Source organism: Hylaeus volcanicus, chromosome 5, assembly GCF_026283585.1.
Source record: "Hylaeus volcanicus isolate JK05 chromosome 5, UHH_iyHylVolc1.0_haploid, whole genome shotgun sequence".
In the NCBI taxonomy this organism is placed as follows: domain Eukaryota; kingdom Metazoa; phylum Arthropoda; class Insecta; order Hymenoptera; family Colletidae; genus Hylaeus; species Hylaeus volcanicus.
In genome coordinates, this window is record NC_071980.1 from 10,869,424 (window position 1) to 10,887,828 (window position 18,405).

Below are 18,405 nucleotides of genomic sequence, written 5' to 3' on the forward strand. Positions count from 1 at the left end.
TAACTTCAGACCGGTTGCTCCCGATGGCGCAACATCAGTTTTCTGCGAGATATTTTCAATTCGAAACAATAAGATTAATTTATCAAGAAAATGAAACAAAAATTGTCGAAGACAGATCATTTTCTACGCGAGATTTCGCGCAGTCGATCGATTTGAAATACGATTTAGAGGGCAGCACGTAAGTTGGCATCCCTGTTTTCGAAGAGACCGTTTGAAAGAGACTTGTTTGTGCTGTGGTACGGAGGAAGTTCTATCCTATCCAGTTCTATCGTGCGGCAGCATCGTGCAGTGCTCACCATAAAATAGTGTTTCTAATTTCATTTTGGTCAAATATTGAACAGTGATCCGACACGTGAGACTCGAGGAAAGCTTCGAACTGGTCTTTGAAAATGTTTCGATCGAAGAAGGATGTCGACCGACACGTGAAAGACATTTTTATTAAGCTTAAAAGCTCGGAGGAGGTAAGGTTATTTTTTCCACGAAAATGTCGTTACTTCTAAACATTGCTGGATGATATGTATCGTTGCGTTACATTCGATCGTCCCCTGACGTTTCCGATACAACCTTATTCGTATTTTTGACGAAGTTTGTACAGATATCAACATATAACAGGTTTTAGTTAACGTCAAGTGTATCGTATAGCACCCGAGACCTTGACTCTTTTTTTTTTTCTTTATTTAAACGTTGTGTAGTCCTAACGGACTGTTTACACATTTCCTAAACCTTGACTCGTTTTTGAAAACTATACATCCCTACATGTGCATTCAATTCTATGAATTGATTTAACGACTTTTCACGAATCCTAGAAATATGTGATTTAAACGATAAAACAAATATTATTACTGTATTTTTAGTAATTATTTTTCTTATCTCAATTTATTTTCAGTCATGATCCTATAAAAAAGATTTTTAGGTGTACTTACACATCATATTTGATCGTTTATTTTTATTATAGAAAAACCTTCGATGTTATAACATAGCAAAGCTATACTATCAAGTTGGAGATTACGAGTCTGCAAAGAAATATGTTTCTAATTATTTGGAGATACGCGATAAATGCGCAGGAGCTTATAAATTGTTAGGTCAAGCACTGGAAGCTTTAAAACAAAAGGAAGCTGCTTTTATGCAATATAAAATATCTCTCGAATTAGAACCAAAGCAAGATGACCTTGTTTTAAAAGGTATAACTACACATTTTATAATTAAATTATTTTCGTAGTTAAAAATTCAATATGTACATTACATTTTGTTGTATCAAATAGTTTGCGAGCTTTTGACTGACATGGATGTTAAAATGGATGTGAATATAATTAAGTATTGGGTAGAGAGAACTGACAAAAAGTTTCCACATCATCCAATAGTTTTTGAATTGAAGGAAAAAATGTTAACTCAAGAAAAATCAGATGGTAGCAACGACGATCTGGAGAAGCTTATTACCTGTAAGTAATAAAATCTTTGTTCAGCATTGAACATTGCTGCATTCATTCATCGTATTAATATCATTCTTTTAGCTGAATTAATGGTACGACAAACAGATGTGCATCTACAAGTTAAGTTATTGAAGCACTACTTAGGGAATCATAGACTTGAAGATGCGTATAATCACGCTGCCGGAATCGAAGCAAAACACAGTCACAGAAATAGTATCGATTGGTACCAGTCGTTAAGCGAATTACTAGTAGAATGTAAACCGAGTAAACAGTCGGATTGGACATTTTGGATATTTTACATTTCGGTGTTAGAAAGATATGCAGCACTTTGTTTAAAAGAACAGGGTAACGTAGATAAGAATATAGCGGATGCTATGGAGGCAGTATTCAAGTAAGAATAATTTCATTAGTAAATATATGTAATTAAAATAATATTTTAATATTTCACATATATTATATGTATCCGACATCGCTGAATTGAAATATTTATATTACAGTTTCGATCAAAGCTTAACCGAATTTAAATCGAGAAGCATCTCTGTTCATCATGATTTTATTAAAAACGTATTATTACACATGTGGGGTCAGTTAAATTTTCATTTGGCGTGTCTATTTTTACGAAAAACTAAGAGACGCGAAGATAGTTGGTTCGAAGCAGGACGGTTGTGCACTCCTCTGTTGTTAACTGCGTTACACGTAACACCTATAGACCCTACAGCGTTATGGACTACGCATTTGAAAAATCGACTAGTGAAGAATCTAGTCCACGTATGGCACAGGGAAGGGTCGTATAGATGTAGTCAAGCTGGTCATGTACTTAGAGATTACGCTCGGGATAATAAGAAAAAGCTATTGGATAAAATTGATAAGTTTTGCACGAATTCGTGGCGTGAGCATAATTATCAGAAGATCTTTGGCAAACCTTATGAAAATCGTAAAGCAACGTCATATTTTTCAAATGCGCAAGTAACAAATCCACCGTTACGTTTGTGTTCGTATAACGAATTAAAAAAATTCGATGAAATCTCAGAGGAAGTGTGGCCAAATTCGTTGCATCATCAGGTCTGGCTTGGTTTAAGATCTCGGCATCGTAACTCGCACAACAAAGACAACGGGCCTTGTCCAAATCAAACGTCACACGTGTTTAGCGAATTACAGTTTTCCGTCTTCAATTTAAATCAAGCAGCTCCCGATAGTCTGAGCCGTCTCGATATCGATGCATTCTTGAATGCAACAATTTTCTGCGCTTCGGCAGTGATCGAGGAACAACAACTAAGCGGCTTTCTAGATCCTGATAAATTTCCTACATTGCCGGCGGACCTCACCAACACTCTTTGCACTTGTGCTCAAGAAAAATGGTGGTCCTCCGCTTACAAAGTATACACCATGGATAAACAAAAACCATTGGACGAGGATCTCGGTGAAATAAGGTTGGAGTTGCAACGAGGTTTGGAAGTTGTTCGCTGTATCGGTAATCATGGTTTGCATCCTGTGCTTCTAGTACATTTGGCACGAATATTTCATTATAGAGCGGAAGCATTAAAAGAAATAGATCAAGAAAATAGCGATATATCTAGTCTGGAGGCACGTTACGAGATGTATTGGTTAAATGCGATCCCGCTTCTCGAAAGACTGCAAAATAATCAAACTCTTCGTGTAACCAATACAAAGTTCTTCAATTATCAAGGACCGGCAATGAACTATGCGGACTTAATTAAAGCTTTGGAAGAAGGTAAATTACTTATGGCTCAGCGATTCGTGCGAGACAAACAGCACGAGAAAGCCATCGATGCACTGCAGGCATTGAAATGTCCGGAGGCTTCGTTTCAACAAGGAAAGGTATACGAGATGCTAGCAGATGAAATTGTTAGTTACATGCCGAAGGAAAGCTTAACGTCGGAGATCAGATCGCAGCACATCGTTATGCTTTCGAAAGCCAGAGAATGCTTTTATTTAACGTTGGATCGATTGCGCACCCCGGGGACGAATCCAAAACATCCGTTGAACTCCGAACTTTCAACGCATATATCCAATATCGAAAACAAATTGAAAAAAATCGACCCGGACTTATCACGGGGCAATTTGAGCAGGAACGAATGCAGCGACGGAACATCGGGCGACAGTTATTCCTCCGCTCACAGTATCACGGAAGTAGGTGTGCTATATCCGTCACTTACAGGAATAAATTCATCGTTCAGCATGGTCAGCACGCCGCAGAGGACCGCTCATCGAAAACCGAAACAATACAGCACCCCTTACAGGGCTCAACATCACGACGTGGATTTGCTGAAGAATCGTTCGGAGGCACGCCCAAGTCCCGAGCGTCTCGATGCTCAAATTCGCGCGATCAATCAAACGATGAACGTCAAAGATAATATGATACTAGAACAAAATAAAAATATACTGGAGAAAGTGGAAGAGCTAGCAAAAGAGGTAAAGGAGCTAACGAAAGAAGTAGGGATGTTACGTAAAGATATGCAACGGCAACGTACTCAACCAGATAACGTTAACCCCAGTTTGGAGGAGGACTTGTGCGTCTTGAGCGAAGAAGATTACAACGATTTGCACTACAATCCGAATCGAGTAGAGCCCGCGTCCTCGCTACCTGGAAACATGTTTCCAACGTCGCACAGACATCCGTATTCTCAACTGGTATATCCTTCGACTACCGCGTTCCAGGGATACTATCCCGATGGTGTATTTGCCAATCCAAACGCGCAACCGTATTCTCTGTATCCTCCGAATGTTTATCCGTTGCCAATGCTGTATCCTAACGCTAGGTCGAAAATTACGGAGAACGTACTTCAACAGAGCCTATTTACGGCGAGGTTGCCAACGCAGATGCCCGATCCGATGCCACAAACGAATCAATCCTTGCAAGTTTTACTTCAAAAGGCGGACACGCCGAAAGCAGAGACAACTATAAAGGATGCACCTGTGAATAAAGTGCCACCGGTTAACGTTGTTATCACCACATCCGATACTCTTCCTACCACGGTACCGGTTGTTCAACCGACGCTCAGCGTTACGATTCCTCCACATTTTAGACTAGGTAGCATTTCTACGTCGGCTGTGATAGAACAGCCTCCTTTTCCTCATTCTTATCAAATTCCTATGCCTTCTCAAGCTACTATACCGACGACAGTTAATCTTCCACCTTTGGCGTCCACTCTCACAACCATGCCAGCTAACATTTCTGTAACCGAAACACCAATGACGGATAACACCAACGTTTGCTCGACTGGTTCTCCGAACAGTTCGGATCACGAACACGATCCCATACCAGACTTCGTTCCTGTAATACCATTGCCCGCAGAGGTCAAGGTCACCACCGGAGAAGAGGGCCAGGAAACATTGTTCTGCGCTAGAGCCAAGTTGTTCCGTTTCGTGGGCAACGAATGGAAGGAACGCGGTATCGGGAACGTGAAACTGCTCCGAAACGAGGAAGGAAAGATTCGTTTGCTTATGCGCAGAGAACAGGTATTAAAGGTATGCGCGAATCATTACCTGTCGCCCGATATGGAGTTGACCGCCAAATCGAACAACGAGAAAACCTGGTTTTGGGTTGCGCACGACTTCGCTGACGGTGAACTAAAGGTGGAAAAGTTTTGTATTAAATTCAAAACCGTAGAGGAAGGTGCTTCCTTCAAAGAACACTTCGAGAAAGCTAAAGCTAGTCTCGCTCAGTTATCGGACAAATCAACGAACGGCGCTGGGAAAGCAACGGTCAAGCCCAGTTCACCAGTGAACAATGTTCAGAAAAAGGAAGTAAAGTTTGTGGAACAAACTAGTCAGAAGCAACCTACCGATGCAACCACAATTTCAGAAACTTCGTCAGAGAAATCGAAAGCCAATCCAGCGGCAACGGTTGTCGGTGGATTTTCGTTCACGTCGACGCCAATTATTCAAAAAGTGGCTACGCCTGAACCTACCACGACTCCTAGTAAACCCGAAGCTAGTCCATTCGCTGGTTTCATGTTTATCAAGACTATGACGACTGCCGAAAGCTCTACGACTACGACATTAAAAAATTCCCAAACATCTACTTTCGCGTTTGCAAAAACAACTACACCTCAGGAGGAAGCTACGAGCGGAAGCGTTCCTATGAACGTTAGTCAATCTTCGCTCAGAAGACCGCATGCTCCACCAGTATGTGCAACTGCTGTTGTAGGCATCGATGATTTTAGCGCGACAACCGAACACGAAGAAGTGTTGTTCGAGGACAAAATCAGTCTTCAGTATTACGTTAACGATAAACAATGGGATAACAGAGGCACTGGCCAGATGAAGGTTTTGTGGAACTCGAAGACGGGTAGAATTCGATTATTAATGATAGAAGAGAACAGTTCGAAAGTTTGTTATAATTTCAACGTCTCAGCTAAAATGCCACTTACATTTAAGAGTGGTAGCAGCACAGTAGTTAGTTGGACTATTCAATATGGAGTGGATAATAAAACAGGAACGTTTGCAGCGACATTTAAGACGTCTACTCAAGCATCTCAATTCCATAGTACGCTCACTAATAACCAACAAAAGATGGTGAAAGACTGCGTTTCTGCTGAAAGTTTGAAGAAACAGGAGAAGACTAAAAACGTGCAGAAGAGTAAAACTCAAGCTTCCTTGTCCGAAATGTTCAAACCGCCGTCAGGTTCGTGGGAGTGTAACGCTTGTTATACAAGAAACGGAGCATCGGATGCGAAGTGTATAGCCTGCGAAACACCGAATCCTTCCGCACGTAGTAAAGGAAGTACTCCAGCCACGACCACCTCCAATCAAATGCCACTTTCCGAAATGTTCAAAACGCCTGCTGATTCGTGGAAGTGCAAATGTTGCGAAATCGTTAATAGCAGAGGGAACAATTATTGTGTCGCCTGCGACACACCAAAATGCCCATCCATTCCGCCGAAGCCAAAAACTGATGGTTTCCTAGTAGGTACACCAACATCTGGAGCTACTCCGACATTTACTTTCGGTATTCCACAGGATGCTACCAAAAAGAGTAATGCTGGGTTCACATTCCAAAAACCTGCCGATACCTCTACCGATTCTAAGTCTGACGCGAAAGCAGACGCCTCAAAGTTCACTTTTGTAATGCCGCAAAGATCAGGCACACCACCGAATAAAGGTACTCCGTTCACGTTCGATTCACCAGGAAAATCGTTTGGTTTCTACTTTAGGGGTGTGTCACCGACAAAGTCTCCCGGTGGCGGTGAAAATAGCGAAGAAGAGGTAGTCGAGAGCGACGACATTCACTTTTCACCGATAATCCCGTTGCCTGATAAAATCGAAGTTAAAACAGGTGAGGAAGACGAAGAAGTTCTTTACCTTCACAGAGCGAAATTGTTTAGGTTCGATAAGGAAACCGGCGAATGGAAAGAACGCGGTTTGGGAGACATTAAATTGTTACGGCACAACCAGACAGGCAAACTGAGGCTGATAATGAGGCGGGAACAAATCTTGAAGCTCTGTTTGAATCATTTTATCCTCCCCGGTCTAGATATGACGCTAAAAGACGAGAAGACTTGGATGTGGAACGCCGCTGACTACAGCGAAGGAGAAATCGAGCATACGCTTTTCGCGTGTCGGTTCAAGAATTCCGATATTGCGAGAAACTTCAAGAACGCGATCGACGAAGCAAGATCGGCGAAGAGTGTTCCGGCTGGAGAGACGAAGACGGAGGCGAAAACAGAAGAACTCGCTAAAGCTAAGCCAGCCAAAGACATAGAAGTTCTATACGAGATGAAAGTAACGACAGAGGAAAAGGACGCCGCTATGAAATTACAGCTTCCAGAAAACTTTTACGCGTACAAACAGAAGCCGGATTGTCCTGGATGTAGGGGTTGCAAAGAACCAACTGCGCCGTTATTCAAAGATGAAAACTCTGTAACGACAGCATCGGTACCGAAAATCTGTACAGAGAGTTGCAAACCTACTACATTTTCGTCAAAAACTGAAAGCACAAACGCCACTGCTAGCAATGTTTCAACTACCGACACAAGCACGCAGAATACTACTTCGTCTATTTCAAAGCCAGGACTGCACGGTACAACCATAGCTCAAAGTACAATGAATTCTTTTTCCATGGCTACTCCTACCATATCATTTGGAAACAGCGATTCTAAAACATCCAGCGACAAGAAGGCTAGCTTTTCGTTTGTAATGCCTCAAAGTCAAGCTACCGAGCAAAACATCGTAGCCACGGAGAATTTAAAAATCTGCAGCCCTATCGTTTCTCAAGGACAAGCGATGTCTACCACGTCGTCACCTTTCAAGGCGTCAGCGTCATCCACGACATCTGCAGGATCCATATTCGCGATGGCGGATAATCCATTCAGCTTAAGTACAGGAAAAAGTATTTTCGGTGGATCGTCGAAAAAAGACACTCCTGGGATAATCAAACCCAGTTCCTTCAATGTTAGTGCAAATAGTTCCGAATCTCCGTTCTTAAATAACTTTAACTCTCAGCTAAAAACGACTACGAGTGCTACGACCATATTTGGCACGAGTGCTCCGATTTTCGGGTCCTCCGCAATGAAAACGAGTTCTGAGACCACTAGCAGCGATACCTCTACGTTTGCAACCAACACCACGACGACGTCTCTGTTCGGGGGGTCTGGTAAATCTACTAATTCAGTATTCGATAACACGTCCACACCGTTTACATTTAATTTAGCCTTTGACGGGCGTACAAACGAATCACCCTTTGGAATTTCAAATTCCACGGCGACGAACACTGCCGAAACGAAAACCGCGTCGTCAGAAAATGAATCTCAAAAAGACAGTGGTATTAGTTTCTTCCCGTCGGCGGATGTGTCATTCTCAGCCCTAGCGGCAGCAGCTCCTCAGCAAGCATTCAAATCAGGTGTGTATCTTGAGAACGGTATCTTAATGAATCAACTTCTTTCTTTTAATCTATGTATTTATATACATTTGCATTATATAAATTGTTCTCGTACGTGTTTATTTTGCAGACCCGAACTTCTCTTTTTCTGGCGCTGGATCGACAGTATTTGGTTCTAAATCATCCGCGGTTGCTGCCAAGTCTGCTCAAAAAACGAAAGAAGGCACGCAAGATAAGAAAGGTGAACACGAAGAAGAAGAGAACGCCGAAAATGAAACTGAACAAGATCATGATCCTTATTTTGAGCCCATCGTACCGTTGCCCGACGTCATCGAGGTACGCACTGGAGAAGAGGATGAAGAGAAAGGTACGAGTTCGAGTAATTATTTTAAAGTAGAGGACGCTGATGATTTAATAAAAATGACTTTGATTATGCTTGTGTTACAGTGTTTTGCGAGAGAGCCAAATTATACCGATTCAATGCCGAAACGCGCGAGTGGAAAGAGAGAGGTGTCGGGGAAATGAAAATTTTGCACCATACAAAACAGGGAACTTATAGATTACTTTTGCGTAGAGATCAAGTTCATAAAGTAGTATGCAATCTGTTGCTTACTCCGGATATAAAATTCTCCAGACTTATCACTTCGGATCGTGCCTGGATATGGGCAGGCATGAATTATGCGGAAGAACAACCATGTGTAGAAGAACTAGCAGTTAGATTTAAGAACACGGAACTGGCCGAAAAGTTTAAGGATACGGTTAACGAAATCCAACATAAATTAAGAGAAATTCGTAAGGAATAAGATACAAACCTAATTATTTATAATGCTTTTCTTAATTTATGAATACTGCTTTTGGTTGCATAATACATGTACATATATCCATCATGCGTTACATACATACATAGAATATACACACATATATATATACATATATGTATATTTTATATCATCAAACAATGATATAGATAATTATAGATTTATTTTTATTTATAGAACGTACTATTGTTTTAAGAGCATTAAAATTTGTGATGAAATAGGCTACGAAAATGAGTTTTATGAAAACGAACTTTAACGGAAACGTTTCGTTATGTTTTTTTTAAGTGAAGTGTTACATTTTAAAAAATACTTTTGATCTATATATTTGATTTTTCAGCATAATTGTGATAAATAATCGTGATATTCATTCTCACCCATAGAAATTTGTGAAATTCTTTAATTGAATCATTTTTAATTTTATAAAATTCTTGTAATCTATAAGAAATAATAACATGTGTAGATATGAGCCGTTTATTATGAAAGTGGTATGAGTCCTTTTGATACCATGTCCATGATGAACGGGTTATATAATTGTCTTATGCCTTGCCATGAATAACAATTCATTACGAAACCGGTGTATTGTTGTACTAGTTTTTACTGATAAGCATGAATTTTTTTGTCGACAGTTCATAGAAAATTTTTTTTTCGCATATCTCGATTTTATCAAGTAAGTTGTATGAATAAATTTTTGAATTGCGAAACGTTCGAATAAAATTTAATAATACAAAAACGTCATGGAAATTTTGTTTTCTTATTAATAAACATAAAGAGTCGCATAATGCTAAACGCACACGATAAACGTCAAAACATGTCTGTGTATATTTTATAAGGTAATTTTACAAACATAACACAAATAACAAGTAAGCTTACATTCCAATTGTTGCTTGACCAGCACTTGTATTATATTCGCATGCTTCTAAGCATATACATTATATACTATATTTATGTTACTTGTGTGGATACAGGTGAAAAAGTTACTGAAAGTAACCCGATAGTAGAAGAACCCGAAGAGGAAGAAAATGAAGAAGAGGAAAACGAAGACGCTGACGAAATTGAAGACGAAGAAGATGAAGACTATATCCATAGCTTGCGTATTTTTGAAAAAAGGGCTACTTTGTTTGCGAGAACAGATGCAGATGCCAAATGGGAGCTTGTAGCTTTAGGAAATTTAATTATTTATCATGATTCCGATACATTTGCCGGAAGTATAATATTAAAAGCGGATGAGACAAATGAAATCGTAAGCAATACAGTTATCTGTACGGACATTAAAATGCAGGTGAAAATATATCGATTATATATCTTTTATCCTACTATCAAATTCTGTAATGGTTGCAACGTTTAAAGCTTTTTTCTATTTCTTCAAGGTAAATAAGCAAGAATGTGTTTGGACGGCAATCGATCGTGCCTTAAAAACACCAACGAAACGCACTTTGAAAGCAATCTTTTCATCGGTTCAGGCTGCTCAAGAAATGTATGATCTTTTTCAAGATGTAAGTGTTTCCAGATGTAAGTGATCCCGACTTGGATGGATAAAGTTTTCTTGTAAGATTTGTTGTAATAAAGGATATTGTATCTCTTTCAATTAATCTAAATGTATCAAATGTATCTAAATTCAATTAATGGAAACTGAATTATTTCCGATTCTATCCGTTTTTACTCGTGTTTTAATCGTAAAGAATATATACATGATAATTGATAATAGATCAAAATATTTAATTAATGAAACAGGGTGTGCCAAATGTTCAGAATTTATTTTGATTCATAAAAGACAGTTTCGAAGGAGACTATTATCTTTCTCTTTCACGTTTTTTATTTTTAGATTATTTATGAATATTTTATGTATGTCATACGTCATTCGAGTAAGTTTTGTAACATTATGTATTATTTGTTAAGTATCGTACGATAAGGTGTAAGGAAAGTTGATGCAAGTATTTGCTATGCTCAACCAATACATCAAAATTGAGCTATCTACCTGTGATGAAAGTAGTAATACAAGGATAACGTGGAAAAATTCAAATGCACAGTTCATTACATAAACGTACACTATCGTGAATACATGATTGAATAGTTAATAAATATTCGTAGAAGAATAATTGTATGCTTTTTTAATTGTTTAATGTTAAATATTCATAAGGTAAGAAAAGTATTAAACATGTTACACGAAATAGCGAATAATGTTTTAACGAGGAGAAATAAAATAAAACATTTTTCGAAAAACATTTTCTTATTCCCTTCTTCTTTTTTTTTCTTCTTTCGAAATGTAATATCTATTATGAAATATAAATCGATATTTATGGAACTATACATAAGAATAAAGGAGATATGCGTGTCGTGTAATATACAATTATGATAAAGATCGTTCTAAAGAAGGTATAATAGCCTAATCAAATAAAAACAACGTCATTGAAAGTCTAACCCCACTCCTTCTTCATGATATCATACATACTGTACTCTGTATTGCATGATACAGCGTTCAGTTTAAAAGAACTGTCCACTTGTTAAGTCTTAATAAGTTTAAATGTTGCACATTGACTGAGTCCTTCTTTAGAGCCTAATATTTCGAGTTTACTTATTATATTTAATTTTATTATTGTAACAAACAATATTTCTATCGCGATGTCTATTGCAACGAAAGGTATGTACTACAGAGAAACAATAATTTCTTGTTATATTTTCAGTTTACTTTCTCTTGATAACATCGACGGTTTACTTGTGAAATAAATTTTTTAATTACTATTAAACTTTTGAATCTTTCAAACAAATGGGGTAGAATAGAAAATTATCAAAACAATAATAAGATATTGCTGAAACAATTGCATTCCAAAATATTTCGATACACTGTGCAAATTTCATTGTAGATTGCATGAACACAAATTAACATGTATATATGTCATAAACTTTCACGATACAATGTAGTAGAAATTTATTAACAATGAATGGTATTTTGAATTAGTAAAAAGTGAAAACAACCGATGTGCTGGTAATTACATAAAACGAACATTTTGTTTCAAAGGTCCTTTTTTATCTTCAGCGATGTTTACAAATCGTACAATTTTATTAATCTGTTTCTTGACCATTGGACCATTAGTCATGCCAGTGGTTTTCATTTAATATGTAGAACATGAAAGTCACATAAATAATAAATTCTATATTAAAATATATTAATATCCGAGATCAATGTACTAATATAATCTATAAAAGAATTATGTAAGTGTACCTTATTAATTGCAGGTATTTTTATTGTTGCTGCAAAACGTACTCCATTTGGTACAATGGGTGGCTCGTTTGTCAACAAAAGTGCAACCGATTTATCAGTGGTTGCAGCAACAGCCGCCCTGCAATCCGCAGGATTGAAACCTGAAAAAGTAGATAGTGTTATCTTTGGTCATGTATCACCTGTATGTATATAATTAACATATTTACAAATTGATTTTTTTCAAACATTTCAAATGTTCTCTGTCTAATCAATATTTATGATCATTTCTTTTGAAGGTAACATCCAAAGATGGAGCTTTACTGGCACGTCATGTTGCATTGAAGTCTGGAATACCTATCGAAAAGCCAGCTTTTTCAGTTAACAGACTATGCGGTTCTGGATTTCAATCAATAATCAGTGGTGCACATGTATGAATTGTTACAATGCTATGCCGATAAAAAGATTATTAAATACAATTTTACACATAATAATTGTTGTAAAAGACGAGTTTTATATCTTTCAGAGTATTTTAACTGGAGAGGCCAGAATAGTTCTAACAGGAGGCGCGGAAAATATGAGTCAAGGTCCTTTTATTATAAGAAACGTTCGTTTTGGTACAGTTTTAGGGCAAAATTATGATCTCGAGGATAGTTTATGGACTGGATTATATGATACTTACTGTGAATTACCTATGGGTATGACAGCAGAGAAGCTTGGAGCTCAATATGGTTTAAAAAGGGAAGAAGTAGACCAATTTGCTTTAAGAAGCCAACAGCTTTGGAAAGCTGGTAATTATCTGCCACTATTTGCATTATTATTATTATTTCTATATTCTTTAAAGTAGGATGTGAGAATTAATTTTTACTAGTGATTAAGAAGAGTTCTAATTTTTTCAGCCCATGATGCCGGTCGTTTCAAAGAGGAACTAACACCTGTAACACTGAAGGTGAAGAAACAAGATGTTGTCATGGACACAGACGAACATCCACGTCCTCAAACAACTCCTCAGAGCTTAGCTAAGTTACCCCCTGTTTTTAAGAAGGACGGTTTAGTCACAGCTGGTTCCGCGTCGGTGTGTTGAGTCATACTCCTTCAAAAGTAACTGTAGTATGTTATCATTGTACTTTACGTTTTCTAAATACTACCATTCTATTTTGTAGGGCATTTGCGATGGCGCGGCAACTGTTATTTTAGCTAGCGAGGAAGCCGTTAAAGCAGAAGGACTAACACCGCTGGCTCGTCTACTAGGTTCCTCAATTGTAGGTGTAGATCCTTCAATTATGGGAATTGGTCCTTCACCCGCTATCAAACAACTTCTTAAAACCACGAATAAAACGCTGGACGATATCGAACTTATTGAAGTAAAAGTTTACAAATATATTCTCTTTATCTACTCTTTTATGCTAGTCGACAAATTAGTAAATTTGTATATTTTATTTATCTAGATTAACGAAGCTTTTGGAGCTCAAACATTATCGTGTGCTAAGGATCTAAATTTAGATATGAATAAATTAAATGTAGATGGTGGTGCTATTGCTCTTGGACATCCATTGGCTGCATCTGGTAGTAGGATTACTGGACACTTAGTGCACGAGCTTAGGTATGTTAATACTCAATAAAATTATTTTAATACTTTATGTGTTAACGATGATATTAATTAGAATGCTTTATTACTCTTACAGAAGACGAAAAAGTGGAAAATTAGGAATTGGCTCCGCCTGCATTGGTGGAGGACAAGGAATAGCTGTGATGGTAGAAGCTCTTTAATAAATCATGATCGTGAATTACGATAAAAAATTGAAATTGTGCAATTAAAATCAACGAATATCGAAAGGCGTGTACTATATCGCGTTTGTTCGCGCTTATATTTTTGATATATATATATACACTGAGAAAGAAATTGAAAAAATATATTTCTCAATTTTTATGCAAATACAAATTTTATATTATACTATTTACAATATTAATAATAATGTAATATGTTTATCAACGTTCTCGTAAATATACATATTTTAAATATTTTTCTACACGAAACTTTTTATGTTTCATAAGAGACTCAAGCGTCCGCCGAAGTTTGCAAGACTGTAAAAATGGAATACGACATACGCAAAATCTAGAAGATAAGGTTAATGAATGAACAAAATATTCGTAGCGTCGTAAATGCATGCACTTACTCGAACAAATGTCTGTAAAGATAACTCCATAATATTTCCAGCGGTTAAGATAAGAGGGCGTTGAGCTCTTATCATTATAATTTGTATCCCCCGTTTGAAGTTTTTAGTTTTATGCCACCACTCGTTCGAATAGCTGGCGAAAATTAAATTGACGCTCTGTAAATGTGATTTTTCAGCAGAATTGTCTTGCTTTTGATTATCGAATATCATGGGACGATAACGTACATGAAGATATAATTCGTTGCCGTGCCAACAGAATATAAATATTTGGTACGTCATGCAGCACATATACATCACCATGCCAAAGAGAATGGACGGAATATAAACTTTCATCTGTGAACGCGACAAATGCACAATTTCATAGATCGGAAAGAAACAATAATTAATACGTACGATGTACCTGTGCTATATTGAATGCTATCAAACAGATAATAATACAATTTACTAGAAATTGAAGGAATATCGCAGTACCGAATATACTTTGGATCTCTTTGGAGAAACTGAAAGTATTAGAGACTACAGACTTAATTAAAATTGCGTCCTGAAAAGTCTTCATTCTTCCTTATGAACTTACTCAAATATCATATTACTGTGCTCAACGCAGCGTTTCAAATCTTTATACGCTCCATGGCAAGAATCTTCTGTACATTTCTTTCCATCAACGATATCTTTCGAAATAGATTGTCTCTTTGTTTCGTTGTTTATCGAAGCAATGTTCTGATTTAAAATCGTTAGCTGGCAACAAGCAATTGTGATCAAACCCGTTATCATAGTATCTATCGCTACGTTATTGAAGCAACAGATAATGATCGTTATAGCTTGATCTAACGAAGTGATCTCGAAGGCTGGCGTGTTCGTTACGTTATAAGGATACCATCCTTCCATTGGCAATTGTTTGGATCTTCCAGTGAGTAAATTAGCGATCGGCGTGAAGCCCCAAGTGAATACAGCCATACCACCGAAGCTCTGATAGGCGATGTGGTGAAAGATACCTTGCCAAGTATAACGCGTCACTATGCACCTGTATTTCGCGTTATCGCGGCTAAACATTTCGCTTTCCGTAACGTCGACTAGATTTTGGATGCGCTTATGTCGATGGAGAATAAACAACACCTACGCGTAAACGTAATAATTATTTAACGCGTTGGTCGCCACTCATATACGGGTGACAGAGATTTTTACTGAAAAACTAAAAAGTGTTATGGAAATGTTAAGGAAAATAAATCTAGACCGAATAGAGTTGTAAAATGGACAGATAAAATAGAGTTATACTTCCAATTGTACAAAAACTAACGTTGACCTCTGTAAATAGTTTTATGAGTATTTCTCTGGGACTGAAAGTGTTAGAATAAAATTTCAAGGAAAAAAAACAAACAAAAATAAGATGTGCGATGGCCGGGAATCGAACCCGGATCAACTGCTTGGAAGGCAACTATGCTAACCATTACACCACCATCGCACGATATTAGACAGTCTATATTTTGTGATAATATATTCAGAATACATAAAGATTTAATTATTCGAGTCTTTTAAGGAACAAAAAACAGAATATTACTTGCTAAGAGATGCAAACGGAATTGTTAAATGCTCGCGAATGGTTTATACAGTCTTAAACGGTCGTTTAATCTCTCGTGACAATTCTGATACAGTGACTATAGTTTTTATAAAGTCGACCGATTAATTAAAAAAAAAAAATTATTACATTAATATAATGAATTTTGTCGCATGTGTGATTCAATTAGACGAACCTTACAAGCATGGGTGATATTCGTCATAAGAATAGTTGCACCCGCGACTATTTTCTCCATGCTTCCCCAGCTCACGATAAGATACGCGATTTCGGTGGCGAGAAAAATTCCCAACAAATAAATAAAGCTGAGAACTGTGTACAGCCCATACAAATACCGATATTTCACCCCCGAGGGCCACATGCCCATGTAATAAATCATCGACAGGCTAATTTTCAAATGTTTATTCGGCGCAATGTCGCTAAGTCTCGTTCGTCCCGTCTTAGATACGTCCATCATCTTGCACGAGCCGTTCTCGAGCCACAATCTTCGCTCGAACTACAAAGTACAGTAATGGGTGAAGATGTCGAGCAATTTTGAGTTATATCTAGCATCCATTGACTTCCGTTTCAGTCGTAACGTTGAAACATTTCAATTTAGAAGCTACGAAATTATAGAACGATTTTGCGATACGATAACCTGTAATCAGGTTGTACGTTATCTTGCATTCGTCCTCGATTGAACGACGTTTGGTAGGGACAGTTGCATCACGCTATAATCACGTCTGATCACAGGGGATACGTCGATCTTAATGTTTAACGACGAACCGATGCGTGATTCCCATGATAAATTTTGTAAATCAAAATGCAGAATCGCGAATTCCAACTATACCCAGTTCCAGTAGAAACCTTTCGACAGATATCCAGACGTAGTGTTAGATACTCTCTGATAAAAGTTTAATCCTTAGGTATTAATCTATTCTAATTAAATCTTTTCAATGTTTGGAAAGTGTTTGAAACCTGTAACATCGTGAAATACGATCTTAATATATGTTCATTTGCAATACTTTACATTTATAGATACTAGATTTTGTAAACTGTCTACTAAATACTTTCTAAATATAGATCCCTTTAAAATGCTTTTGCAGTGGTCTGACCCTCTCGGTACTCTAATTATTCGTTGGTTTATTAACTTTCTGCAAACAATTTAACCGCTTCAGCACTCTTGATATAAGGTTTAGATCATTGATAACATTCAGGAATGATTTTCCATACGATCTTGATTGTTATTAAATAATTATGAACATTTATCGAGAGCGTTCTGCAAGATAGAAATCACGAGAAGTTCAAATATGGGTACAGAGTGAGTGCGAGAGAGAGAAACATGTTCGACAAGGATAGTGATTGTGGTGGCGCCATCTACTAACAGAACGCTCAAGTTTGTTGGGAAATAGTTCCAGCATTTCGCCGCTAGATGGCGTCAACCTTTTACCATACGTTTACATGTAAATTAATTCATTAATTTTTTTGATTAAATAATGAACGTTAACTAGAATGCTCATGAAGCATTACAAAATTGACCTGAAATAGGAGTTTTCGGTTTTTATTACGTTTTTGGGAATTTAAATAGCTGGCGTCATCTAGCGGCGAAACGGTGGAACTATTTCACGACAAGCTTGAGCGTTGTGTTAGTAGATGGCGCCACCACAATCGCTATCCTTGTCGCACATGTTCCGTTCTCTCTCTTTCGCTCACGCCCACTCTATCCTTGTCTTTCATATACCTTTCTCTCTCTTTCCCTGACCTCACTCTATCCTTGTCTTTCATGTTTCTTTTTCTCTCTTTCCCTGAACTCACTCTATCCTTTTCTTACATATTCCTTTCCCTCTCTTGCACACGCAATCGAGCTTCGGGTTTATGGCCACGAGATGGCGAGACGGTCGCCGGTCACGAATGATAGCTATATGTCATACATGGATTCCAACATTTCCAACCATATATTATCAATTTAAACACAAAGTCGATAGCTATCCTTATCGCACATGTTTCTCTCTCTCTCGCACTCATTCTGTACCCATACTTGAACAACTTCCGACAGTTCCCTTCACTTCTATTCATTTCCTAGCACATTTCCCTTATATTTCCCTCCTTTCACTGGTACCTCTCCTCTTTGTTAAAGTGATCCTCATACAAAAGGTAAGTTTCCAGCAAAAAATACAAATTATAATACCAATTCGCACATTTCGTTCACCTGATACAAGAGGTAAGTATCGATATTTAATTAAAAGTTGAGCTATTTCTCTGAGTATCATGTTCTCCTGATACTAAAATGTAAAATTTCCTCAGAATTTCGATATGTACCATGCATTTCTCGTGCCACCTCTTCGCGCATCATGTGCTCCTGATACCAAAATGCTAAATCGGCCAGAATTCCGA

General features: G+C 37.7%; 3 protein-coding genes and 1 non-coding gene across 5 annotated transcripts; 2 read left to right on the forward strand and 2 right to left on the reverse strand.

Annotated features, from left to right (window-relative positions):
- The first annotated feature begins 166 nt into the window (after nt 1–166).
- On the forward strand, nt 167–10,674 carry LOC128877484 (E3 SUMO-protein ligase RanBP2-like). The gene is made up of 9 exons (XM_054124813.1): nt 167–461; nt 956–1,181; nt 1,263–1,439; nt 1,512–1,821; nt 1,928–8,292; nt 8,402–8,638; nt 8,719–9,063; nt 10,055–10,368; nt 10,457–10,674. Exons 1-9 carry the CDS (start codon nt 390–392, stop codon nt 10,604–10,606), a joined length of 8,196 nt encoding a protein of 2,731 aa, XP_053980788.1. The 5' UTR covers nt 167–389; the 3' UTR covers nt 10,607–10,674.
- Nucleotides 10,675–11,553: 879 nt separating this feature from the next.
- Nucleotides 11,554–14,315, forward strand: LOC128877489 (3-ketoacyl-CoA thiolase, mitochondrial). The gene is made up of 8 exons (XM_054124819.1): nt 11,554–11,727; nt 12,324–12,490; nt 12,585–12,716; nt 12,812–13,076; nt 13,185–13,360; nt 13,449–13,649; nt 13,734–13,888; nt 13,971–14,315. Exons 1-8 carry the CDS (start codon nt 11,709–11,711, stop codon nt 14,053–14,055), a joined length of 1,200 nt encoding a protein of 399 aa, XP_053980794.1. The 5' UTR covers nt 11,554–11,708; the 3' UTR covers nt 14,056–14,315.
- LOC128877488 (odorant receptor Or2-like) lies at nt 14,283–17,292 on the reverse strand. 2 transcript variants are annotated; one of them, XM_054124818.1, is made up of 6 exons: nt 16,211–17,292; nt 15,037–15,575; nt 14,863–14,962; nt 14,688–14,795; nt 14,463–14,618; nt 14,283–14,401 (listed from the first exon to the last, which is right to left on the reverse strand). In XM_054124818.1, exons 1-6 carry the CDS (start codon nt 16,487–16,489, stop codon nt 14,345–14,347), a joined length of 1,239 nt encoding a protein of 412 aa, XP_053980793.1. In that variant the 5' UTR covers nt 16,490–17,292; the 3' UTR covers nt 14,283–14,344. The 2 variants fall into 2 exon arrangements, with proteins under 2 accessions (XP_053980793.1, XP_053980791.1); XM_054124816.1 differs by having other exon boundaries at nt 14,463–14,795.
- On the reverse strand, nt 15,850–15,921 carry Trnag-ucc (transfer RNA glycine (anticodon UCC)). The gene has a single exon. It is a non-coding gene; the product is annotated as a tRNA-Gly (tRNA).
- Nucleotides 17,293–18,405: the final 1,113 nt, after the last annotated feature.

Bases quoted from the DNA above. Each gene is read 5' to 3' on its own strand.
- LOC128877484 (XM_054124813.1), top strand. From the start codon at position 390: ATGTTTCGATCGAAGAAGGATGTCGACCGACACGTGAAAGACATTTTT. The intron at 1,822-1,927 runs GTAAGAATAATT...TTTATATTACAG, and splicing joins GCTATGGAGGCAGTATTCAA to TTTCGATCAAAGCTTAACCG. The intron at 8,639-8,718 runs GTACGAGTTCGA...CTTGTGTTACAG, and splicing joins AGAAGAGGATGAAGAGAAAG to TGTTTTGCGAGAGAGCCAAA.
- LOC128877489 (XM_054124819.1), top strand. The intron at 12,491-12,584 runs GTATGTATATAA...TTTCTTTTGAAG, and splicing joins TCTTTGGTCATGTATCACCT to GTAACATCCAAAGATGGAGC. The intron at 13,889-13,970 runs GTATGTTAATAC...TTACTCTTACAG, and splicing joins CACTTAGTGCACGAGCTTAG to AAGACGAAAAAGTGGAAAAT.
- LOC128877488 (XM_054124816.1), bottom strand. From the start codon at position 16,489: ATGATGGACGTATCTAAGACGGGACGAACGAGACTTAGCGACATTGCG. The intron at 14,963-15,036 runs GTAAGTTCATAA...TAATACTTTCAG, and splicing joins CACAGTAATATGATATTTGA to TTTCTCCAAAGAGATCCAAA. The intron at 14,402-14,462 runs GTAAGTGCATGC...CTTATCTTCTAG, and splicing joins CTTTACAGACATTTGTTCGA to ATTTTGCGTATGTCGTATTC.